This window comes from Uloborus diversus, chromosome 1, assembly GCF_026930045.1.
Source record: "Uloborus diversus isolate 005 chromosome 1, Udiv.v.3.1, whole genome shotgun sequence".
Taxonomy (NCBI): Eukaryota; Metazoa; Arthropoda; class Arachnida; order Araneae; family Uloboridae; genus Uloborus; species Uloborus diversus.
Window position 1 is genome coordinate 83,232,778 of NC_072731.1, and position 11,330 is coordinate 83,244,107.

At 36.1% G+C, this 11,330-nt stretch overlaps 1 protein-coding gene across 1 annotated transcript in view; it reads right to left on the reverse strand.

Annotated features, from left to right (window-relative positions):
• The window catches only part of LOC129228202 (uncharacterized), a 47,814-nt gene extending 36,749 nt beyond the window's left edge, over positions 1–11,065 (reverse strand). Inside the window, exons 1-3 of the mRNA XM_054862904.1 lie at positions 11,027–11,065; positions 9,272–9,382; positions 7,767–7,895 (exon numbers count right to left, since the gene is read on the reverse strand). Of these exons, the coding sequence (XP_054718879.1) occupies positions 7,767–7,895; positions 9,272–9,382; positions 11,027–11,065 (279 nt within the window). The remainder of the gene's footprint in view (positions 1–7,766; positions 7,896–9,271; positions 9,383–11,026) is intronic.
• Positions 11,066–11,330: the final 265 nt, after the last annotated feature.

Consider the following 11,330-nt stretch of genomic DNA (forward strand, 5'->3'; position numbering starts at 1 on the left):
GTGTTTAAACCGTTTTGTTAAAAAAAATAAGTAAAAGAAAATGTTTTTAAGCTGCTATGGTGTCAGAATGCGTATATTTAGTACAACTTGATTTATCTAATGCCTACTGAGCAGTTCTTTTATTAACTATTTTTTCTCCCGTACTTAATGGTTTGCTTCTTCAGCCATGCTCATAGGATAAAAAACGTCCTCAGATATTAAGTGTAAAAATCTAACTGCTCATCTAGAACAAACGGGAAATCCCGCTGCAACATCCCCCAAACGAAAAAGAATAAAACAATCGAAAGGATATCGTTTAGAAAAATGATAAAGGTAAAAACAGTTCTCTGAATAAGCGAAAATCACTCATCCCCCCCTCCCGATGTAAAATAAACACATTCTTCAACTAAAATGACTAAAAACTCTTTAAAAACGAAAAACAATTTTTTTCAATTTGAAATATTCGCCAAATAAACAAAAAATACAATAAATTACATTGCAGTAGCTTTAAAATGTAAACAAATGATCACGCAAATCTATTGTTTATAGTCAAAGTCGCCAAGCCACCACGTTACTGTAATCCAGCCGATCAGTGAGCGAAGTCAACTCCGACCGATTAGCGGTCCGATCTTTTGATCGAAAACTTCTTAAACTTCATATATTGCCTAATTTGTTCTTTCCACCAAAGATAAAGATCTTCCACTGCACTGACTTTTGTGTACAGAGTTACCCTGTTGTAATTTAACTGAACGAAAATGAAATTGTTTCGTTTTTAAATTCCATCATCTTTTCCTTTAATAATGTACTGATTAGTTAGATAATCCTTAAAGTATTCTCGACATTGATGCCTAACTCAGATGGATTTCAGCCGAGAAACAAATGTTGCTAGGTACTGTACTTTCTGATCATTTGGTTAGGAAATTCTAAAGCACCGAGATCCGGTCACATGGTTCAACTACGACGACAGAACACACGTTTTGCGTGAACCTTCCAGTACTTTACTTTAAAATATATCTACTATATTACCTAAAACCGTTTTTTTCAAGAAATGAAGTCTTCACTCTCTACGTTTTATCTACACTGGTGTGAAAAATTAAGGACGAGACGGTTTTTTTTTTCAATATAACTTTGTACAAAAGCTTTCCAAATCAACACATTTAATACCGTAAGATCCCCAACACGTAAGGACATGTGCAATGTAAGCAACACTTACTAAAACTTCTTTCCACTTACTAAAAGAGAAATCAGAGGGATAAAAAGAAGCTTTATTGAAAAAGTAGCATGGAGCGCAATGCGACTGAAGGCCGAAACATCCCTGTGATGGGTGTCCAGCAAGAAACATCCGGTCTTTAGTAGGGGATATGATCTCCCCCGACTGCTAGGCAGGTTTCACAGCGTCTGCCCATGCTGAGAATGAGGGTGTCAATGAGTTGCTGAGGCACTGCTGCCCATTCGTCTTGCAGCGCCAATCGAAGCTCCCAAATCGTTGCTGGTGGTAAGGTACGAGTTGCCAAGCGTCTGCCTAGAAAATCCCATACACATGGGCAGGCGTTAGAGGTACACACCGTATAGGGCGTCGTGCAAACAGATCACCACCGTGCAGTCTTCTGGCCACGGTAAAACGCGATATCGGTCGTCCAGTCGCCTGTGTCGTGTGTCTAGCGATTTCTCCCGCTGTCTGCCGCCTGTTTCTTCTGGTCTGTAAGACAATATACCGGTCATCTGCGGGTGTGGTTCCTCGTGGACGACCACTACTGAACCCCCGGATAGCTGTTCCTGTAGTTTGAAATTGTCTCCAAAGTCGTGAAACGATGCTGTGAGCAATTCCGAACTCTGCAACCACACTTGTCACACTGCGGCCTTCCTCCAACTTCCCAATGATTCGACCTCGGGTAAAAGCATCCAGATGTCGTCTAACAGATTGATTATTCGCCATTTCTCGCTGAGGCAGCAACTCGGTGTGATTTGAACTGCTATACGAAGTGCAATCCCTTTGCCAGAAATACTGATCTTACACCGACAACATGCTTTATACTACTCAGACACTCCCCCATTACGTCTGCCTGCATATCTGCGCATGTGCTACCGTACATCACCTTACTTAATCTCCTGATTGGTCTTTCTGTCCGCTCAGCCTCTTCGTTCAGCTGATATGCTAATTTTTCGATTTCGTCCTTAATTTTTGCACACCAGTGTATTCTCAATTGAAAAATCACAGTAGGAAATTTCATTACGAAAAGCAGAATTGGCTTTCTTATTGTCCTTTGGCAACGGGTTAAATATTTATTTCAGTTCTCGCTCAACAATAAGTTAAAATAAATATTAACCATTTGGGAGATATAACCATCCAATGGTTAAATTAATTAATTAATTAACAAAAACGTTTCCGATTCGATCCATCGCGCTTCGAAACCATGCTTGCCACAACTTAATTACACACAAAAAATTTGATCAAAATCGGTCCAGCCGTTTAAAAGCCTTACGGTAACAAACGTTCACATAGAAGATTTTTATATACACTGCTTGACAATTGCTAAGGAAGAAGTGATTTATGCAAATTTGTATCTTAACCACCTGGCCAATGGAAATAAATTCAAGTTCAGATGGCGCGGTAAACCAAGACTCGTTTATCTGCATAAAAGACAGTGCGTACACGCTGAAGATTCGTACGAAAATTCAAGTTGTTTGGTTTTTAGCCTACTTTCCCAGTAAAAGTCAGAAAAAGAAGAAAAAAGCATGAAAGAAGGCTTAATGCATCTTAAAAATATCGTGAAAAACAAAAAAAAGTCAAAAATAAATAAAATAATTAAATAAATATTGAAAAATTAAAAATTGGAAAGTAGGGTATTGAGATGGGGAAAAATGTCTGTCGGTCTGTCGGTCTGTCTGTCGGTCTGTCTGTCTGTCCCCCCCTAATAACTTTTGAATGAATAGTCCGATTCGAACAAACTTTTTTTTGTTCGAAAGATCTCGGCGAGGACACCTCATTCCCGTATTTCACTTTTTGATTTGAACTATTTTTTGTTCAATTTTGAACAGTTCAAAAAAACTTAACATTAGCGCCTACGGGGAAATTCAAAGCAATTCCGAACTGTGAGGCGAATTTGCTTCAAACCAACTTTGTAGGAAAAAGCTTTTGATGAAAAACTTGTATATAAGATATCTTTTTGATTTGAACAATTTTCCGTTCAATTTTGAACAGTTCAAATCCCTTAACATTAGCGCCTACGGGGAAACTGAAAGTCAATGTAGATTCCGTACTTGAAGGCGGATTTACTTCAAACAAACTTTGTTGGAAATAGCTCTTGACGACCTACTCCCGACTCCGACTCCGAGAATTTAGGGGGACCTGACACCGACTCTGACTCCTGTTCCCGACAATTAATCGGACTCCGACTCCCCGACTTCGACTCTGACTTCGTAGCTTTGGCAAACATTTATACACGGAGGACAAATGACTGACTCCGATTCTTGGATATTCGACTCCGACTCTTTTATCCCTAAATGAGATTGACTCCGACTCCGACTCCGTTGCTGTGGTTTTAACTGTGAAATAATTATTGTTGATATGATTTGTTTTTATTTTCACGCTAAAGTTTTAATTTAGGTATTTAGTTTTCGGTGAATAAACTCGAAAAATATGCGCAGACGATTTTTTTTTTTTTTTTTTTTTTTGACAATGAAAATTATTTCTTTAAGTTGACATTTTATTGTGTTTTTTTTATTTTGGTAAGTGCATTAATTCGTTTAAAAAATTATTTTCGGCAACAGGGGAAAAAGAAACGATTTTTTTTTATATGATGTATTTATTTTAATGAACTTATTATTTTTTCGTTTTGAAAGCTGTTAAAAAAATTTTTTAAGGGAAAGAAGTGTATTAGCTGCTTTGTTTAAAAGTGCTGCTATTTTATTTGTTCGTTTTTTTTTTTTTTTTTTTTTTGAAGAAAAGTAAGGAATATTTTATTCCTAGAAATCAGCTTAAAATATTAAAAAAAATATGTTTGAAAAAATTTGCGATTTTAGCTATTTTTGAGAATATTGATCAGGTACTAGAAAGTAGTATGGGTATACGGGAAAGTAGGCTCGTCTAGTTCTAGACGGAACTTCTTGTTAACAAAAATAGTGCTGGATGTTAAAAAAGGTTTTCTCTGAAATTCTGTTTGGTTCTTGAAATACTTAAGAGTAAAATGTCAGCAAGACATCATTTGAGTATCTACGATCGTGGACGAACGGTTGGACGACTGGAAGCAGGTCAAAGTGTCACCACCGTGGCTGCTGCGATAGGTATATAAAAAAGTGCCATCTGACGATTAAAGACGGCCGCTGAAGGTGGAAATGATTTGCAAAAGCATACCGAAGGTCGAGGTAGGAACACCACACCTTCAGAGAATCGCTATGTAGCCCTCATGGCAAAAAGAAACAGAAATTTCACTCTGGGACAGGTAGCTGCAAATCTAACAACCGCTACCGGTACGCATGTTTCTGCAAGAACCATCTCAGGGCGAGTAAATAATGTCGGTTTGTATGCAAGGAAGCCCGTACGTTGCATCCAAGTTCAACCACGCCATCGTCGAGAGAGATTACGCTGGTGTAAGGAACATGTTTTGGTGGGATCATCAAAATTGGTCTAGAGTGATGTTCTCTGACGAATCTCGTTTCAGTGAGACAAGTGATTCTGGTCACAAACTACTGTGGAGAAAGCGTGGAACACGTTATGCACAAAAATTTGTTTGCGAACGTGATCGGTACGGCCCAGGCGTCATGGTGTGGTCAGGCATCATGCACAATGGCAGAACACCCCTTCACATTTTTGAATAAGAAAGCGATACGTCGCAAATGTATTGCAGATATGTTATGATGGACCATGTTCGTCTTTTTAGGGGGGGGGGCTGTAGGTCCAGACTTTCTCTTTACGACGACGATACACGGCCACACTGGAGTATTGGAGTGTCAGACACACTGCAAAGTGAAAACATTCTCCGTATGTTGTGGCCTGCTTACTTTCCCGACTTAAATCCAATTGAACTTGCCTGGGAGGCTCTTGGCAGACGTGTTGCGCAAAGAATCTTCCCTCCCAAAATAGTACAAGAACTCAAACCCGCATTGAGAGAGGAGTGGGAAAACATCTCCCAAGCACTCCTCAGTAATTAATCGGGAGTATGGAAAACAAATGTAAATTGTGCATCAGTGTCCCTAGTAATCATACATCATATTAAGGTACTCATGTCTCCATCATTCTGACCTAGATCATTTTTTGTGGTTGTATGAAAATCATCTAAGTAGGATTATTTTTTTATTTTTAAATTTTACTTCATTGATGCAGTAATATCTGTATTGTTTTGTACTTATAATAAAGGCACATCCTCCCTACTAAATATATATTTCGTTCTGTTTCTTTAATCATTATCTATTCTTAACTATTCCAAAAAGCGTAATTGTTCCTTAGCAATTGTCAAGCAGTGTATGAAGATTTAAGTTATTGATAAGGGATTAAAGAAAAGGGACGTTTCTTTTCGTCGTCAAAATTCCCCCTTTTAGCGACTGAAGCAGAAAGATGATTAAAATATCATAAAGAAGTAAAATTTCTTCTTTTACAATTAACTAAAACAATACCTGTTGGAGAAAGGATGTGAATTAAATTCATATGATGGATCCAAGATACATTGTCTTTAGTTAAAGCTGTTTTGTGACCCAACTTTTTTTCTCTGATATAACATTATTTTTATTCTTCGAGAACCCCAGCTTATAATTCTTCAAATGATTCATAGATACTGAAATTTTCGAAAAATTATATTTTATTCGTTCTTAATTTTTATTTTCGTTTGATGGAACTTCATGTTCTAAGGCAATGATGCACAAGTGGTCTTATAATAACGCAAGTGGTCTGTACAAGCGCGGTAGTCTTGACAAAAATTTCTTGGTACAGAGAAATCTCTGTCTGTTTATTTATTATTATTTTTTTAATACCATGTATTTGTAATTAAATTCGTATTGTCATTTACTAGAGTGATTATAATATTTATTATAATATTTATAATGTGTAGGAGAAGCTGCTGTACCCACGGACGGTTGTACCCATTGAGAAGAGATAAAATGGAGGGAGTGAAGACTTTCATTTATGAAACCAAGATCCCAAGTCACGTGATAGGTTTTAAAGCTAATCATTGGAAGAAATCAGGTTTCTTTCGCTTGTTTACGTGACTTGGGTCAGCTTTTGCTAAGCCAATGATTGGACTTGCTCCCTCCATTTTAATTCCTGCTCTAAGGTTGTACCTACGGACGTTGATCGAGAAATTCCGGGTATCGTCGAGAGAGATCCTATTTGGGGTTCGACGTGTGTGTCACAGCTCTCTCCAGTACCCCAGGAAGTTTCAACGCCATCAAACGAACATTTAAGATTCTATCGCATTTTTTTCGGTTTTAGTAGGATCTAAGTGAAAAAAAAGATGAGCAATTTCTTTTTTTTTTTTTTTTTTTCGTCCGTCGTGGATTGTATTATTTATTTTTGTTGTAGGTATCATGATTCCCTATATTTTGAAGGTTTTGTTTCTGATTTTTAATGTTGTAAAACTGTGGTCTTGTCGATGTGACTGCCTTGCAAAACCTAAATCGCGTACCTTTGTACCCAAGGACACATAACCATGTGTACCCATGGACGGCAATTTTTAGTCTCCTTGGGTCACACTTGTGTCTTCTTACAATGTGAAGTACCTCAAAATGGTGCCTTGTCATCAACGTCCGAAATTTGCTTTTAACAATAACGATGAATTTGAAGTAGAGCTTGAAGATATAGTGTTGAAGTAACCCTCACCTGTTGTAGGATCTACAGACCGTCAATCCCACCTGTTTTCATTTTGAAGTCGACTTTTCTAGATTTTTGATAGTTAATCTAAACTGAGTTTTTTTATTGGGTTAATTTTGGTGAAATGTTTTAATTTGCATATAAATTGAAGTTATTATGTAGGTACGTAGAGAGCCATACTATCATGAATCTAGGTTTTTTTTTTTTTTTTTGAAAACTATTAATTATTCTTAACATCACTAACTCTCTGAAGAGTAGTAACTTTTTTAAAGAGTTCACTGATGTTAAAAATTAAAAAAAATTAAAAAAAAAGGAAAAAAACCTTCTATTAATATTTAAAGTTTAATTTCTGTTGGATATTTTATTTAATGTTATTTTCAATGGATGTTTGTAGAATTAAATATGAAATGGCTTATGAAAATGCATTGAGTATAATTGAGTTCCTCAGACCTATTTATATATTATTCTTTTATGTGTCCATTGGTACAAAGACACCTGTCCGCGGGGTGAACAGGGTGTTGTACCCACGGACAAAAAAGATGGTTTTTAAGAAATATTTTTGAAGTAGAAAGCTTTGAGATTTTCACCTGACAAAAATTGCCAAATTAGATGTTAAGTTGTAGATTCTGCCAGAAAAATTTTCCGATCGATTATCCATTCCCAGAGACCATCAAAAAGTGAAAATTAAATTTTGTCCGTGGGTGCAGCAGCTTCCCCTAATTATAATATTTAAAGGAATAAAACCATGGCGTATATTTCTGTTAAATAATTACACTTGACTCATGTTTAGATCATTTTACTCTTCTTATATGTGTATTTTTTTCTCTCTATTATTTGCTCTTCCTTTACCAATTTAAGCATTGTACTTAAATTTGTAACCTTTGCAGCGCTAAAACTTAAACCCATGGAGGAATACCCTCTTCGTTAGAAACTAGGGCAGCGCCAGGTACATCTACTAGGACTAAATAAATTTAAGTACACTCACTTTCAAATACGTTAATATGTCTTCATCTTTCTTGATGTTTGATTCTGAAGCATCGACATTTTCTGTAGCACTTAAACCTTGAAGTTTTTCATGCAACTGCCTTGATACTTTTTCCAATATCTCTGAAACCTGTAATAGGAAGAAACGCAGGTAAAATCTTCATATTAAAGCCAGGACCAGGACTCCCATTGAGGGTGATGCTGATAGTGGATGAAACACAACCCAAAAAAAAACTTAATTATTTATACAAAAAGTCAATATTTAGGGGGAAAATCGATCAAAATGTACAATTTTCTTTTATCTATTTAATAAATCTCCTAACCAAGTTCTTTTTGAGCAATCACGATTGCTTATTGTTCTCGCTTGACTGTTTTGATGTGCTATGATTTTATTTTCCCGCCAGCACCCTCTGCAGCACCAACGTCGACCGGCCGGCCGCCTCACGATGCTGCTCCTCTAGCGAAAATCGTCTCCAGGTTGCGTCACTTACTTGCCTACACTTACACCTACACACATACATCTACACACACACACACATACACCTACACACACGCATACATACAGACACACAAACACGTACATACACCTACACATACCACAGAACTACCCACACACACATGCCTACACACACATACACAAACCGCCCACACACAAACAAACATACCCCCTACACATACAAACACACACGCCTACATACACACACACAATCGTAATTGCGAGAAACATAATTTGAATCCAAGATGTCAAAGTTCAAATTCTTTTTTTTTTCTTTTTTTTTTTTTTTTTTCAGTGTAGAAAAAGCTTATTTTTTGTCTCTCTGCCACTTAACATCCGGTACTCAACTCTTTTTCTGAAATGCAAAAGGGGTTTCTACGTAAACCCGAAATTCGTGAATACAATCTTTTTGGAATTTGGAGCGAAATTTTTTCTTCCTTCTTCCTATCATTTATAAAAATTATTACTTCACTAGTGGTACCCGCAAGGTTTTGCCCGTAATAAAAAAATTAAAAGGTCTTTTGGTTCGCCTGTATATTTACAAATAATGTATGGTGAATTTTCTCGCCAATTGGCTTGTACCCAAGTTACAGATCCACGTTATGATAATTTCGTAATTTACTCGTTCATCTTATGATAATTTTGTTCTTAAAATTGGAATAGAAAAAGAATCACATCAAATTTTCGAAAAATCGCTTCGAGGTGCACACCCCCATGCTAACTTTGTGCCAAATTTTATGAAAATCGGCCGAACGGTCTAGGCGTTATGCGCGTCACAGAGATACAGACATCCTCCGGACATCCAGGCAGAGAGACTTTCAGTTTTATTATTAGTAAAGATTTTTGCTTAAGATTGCATTAAATTAATTTTTTCCCAGCAGATCAGGCGAAGCTGATTGGACACTGATACGTAAGTGCCAGATTTAACTTTTTGGGGGAGGGGTTTGGGATTATAAATAATGATATATCATAAACAAAGAAGATGAAAACAAATAAAAGAGCTGTCTCACCTGTTCATTTTCGACGTTATTTTCAAAATCTTGAAGTTTCAGGTGGATACGTTGAGCAAGGGTTCCCACAGTTAGCCAACATGATTGAGAATCTCTCCTTTTGCACACGTCCTGGGGAAAATGTTTCAAAATTGAAAAATGATAATAATGAATTGATAAAAAAACAACATTTCATCGTAATTATTTAGCATTTTTGAAGAAAAACAGATGATTTCAATGTCGCCTCTTGAAGTAGCATAAGCAACCTTCAAGCAAGAAAAAAAAATATGTTTATATTTTCAGCATTAAAACAATTTCTAGATTTCCCCCAATTCTCTATTTGTTTACATGCTATAAACTGAGGACTCGATGAAATGGTCAGCTTCATTTGCGCTGAGCCATTTTTTTGATAAGGATGTCAACATTTTAAGTGGTCGAAGATGGATAATGATCCGGGACGACAAAAAGTAAGAAAATAAGCGATTATTTTTAAGATATATCGGGAAAGAAGACTTGCTTATGTTTACTTCTGAGTTGACAGGAAATCTGTTTTCGTAATTTAAAAAAATAATTGTTATTTTTAAACTCTCATGCAGAGTTTCCTAACAAATCGTTGCTAAAAATTACACATGATGAACAAAAGTTGAAACTTCCATGACGTTATGATAGCCTTTTAGTAAATAAACTTAGAAACACTGAAGATTGCATGAATATATGTCAGTTCTTGAGTAACATATAATGTAACATCCTTTGGGAAATAATTAGAGAGTTCTGAACCAGCTGGTATTTAGGGGGTGTGCCCCCCCCCCCCTACGGCTTTGAAAAATTGAATGGGTCTCTGGAAGAAAGACATATGTTACAGTGGAAGAAGGGCATATGTTACACTTGATCTTCACTAATATTTGGTCCATCCTGTCCTAAGAAGAAGGTCATATGTTACGAATTAAAAATAAAATTTTTATTTTGTAATATATGCCTTTCTTCTACGGACAAATTAAATTAATGTTTTTACTAAAAGTGGGAGTGGTTTTTTATTGTTTTCCGATAAAAAATTTCCCCCTCCCCTCCACTCCGTCGGAAAAGTTAAAACGACGGGCCTGGTTCTGCATACGCTGATGCCATTCTATATAAAGAGCAGCCATCATTGATAGATGAAAATGAAGGAGACCTCTGCATAAAATTAGAGAGACTTTACATGAATGAATGTTGAAAAAAGTTTCAAAGTAAGAGTGATTTTTCAAATGTAAGATTTAATTAGGGACTTCTTAAATTAATTCTAACTTTTTGAAAAAATAAAAAAAATTGCTACTACGTTTTGGTTTAAAAATTCTTTTCTCAAAAAAGTCAGATTTTTCTTTCTCTTTTTTTTTTCTGCCATGAGTGACAGTATATATTTCTTGCAGCAAGTAAACAGTCAACAAGTTAAGAGAAAAGCGGGAACGTTTCACTGCATTTTTTTGAAAAATAAAAATTTTAAAAAGTAAGAAAGTGAACATGTAAAAAATGGTAGGATGTGTACAATTTTCTTACTTAAGTACGAAAAGGTTTCGCTTTTGCTATCGTAATCATTTTACTGTAGAGATTATTCCCGATATGCTAATCACTGAAAAATCACTTTTTGGTGGAATTTCATTGCTTTGACGAAAGTTTGAGTTTGTTTCGGAAATATTTACTTCTTTGGGAAGTTCGAGAGAAGTCACCAAAATTCGGAACGAATCAGGAAATTTGGAAGGCATGGAATATGAACAGGAACACAAATAATTTACAAAGTCTTACCATAATATGAAGTAAAACTTCCGGCTTTGCGAAGTGCATATTGCTCCACGAATAATACACAAACTTCGTGTAACTAGGGGATAAATAATCATTTTGAATCATGAGAGCCACGGCTTTAATGCAAGGTAGGGTGTTGCACTGCACAAGTGCATCGCTGAGGAACGATATTGCCAGATCCTGAAACAAAATGAGATTTAAACAAAACATTCCAACATATTTAGAAAAAAACAATTTTTAACATTAATCTTTTTAAAAGGGGCAGTAGGGAAGTGAAAACCGCAATAATTTCTGTCACGGGAGTAGA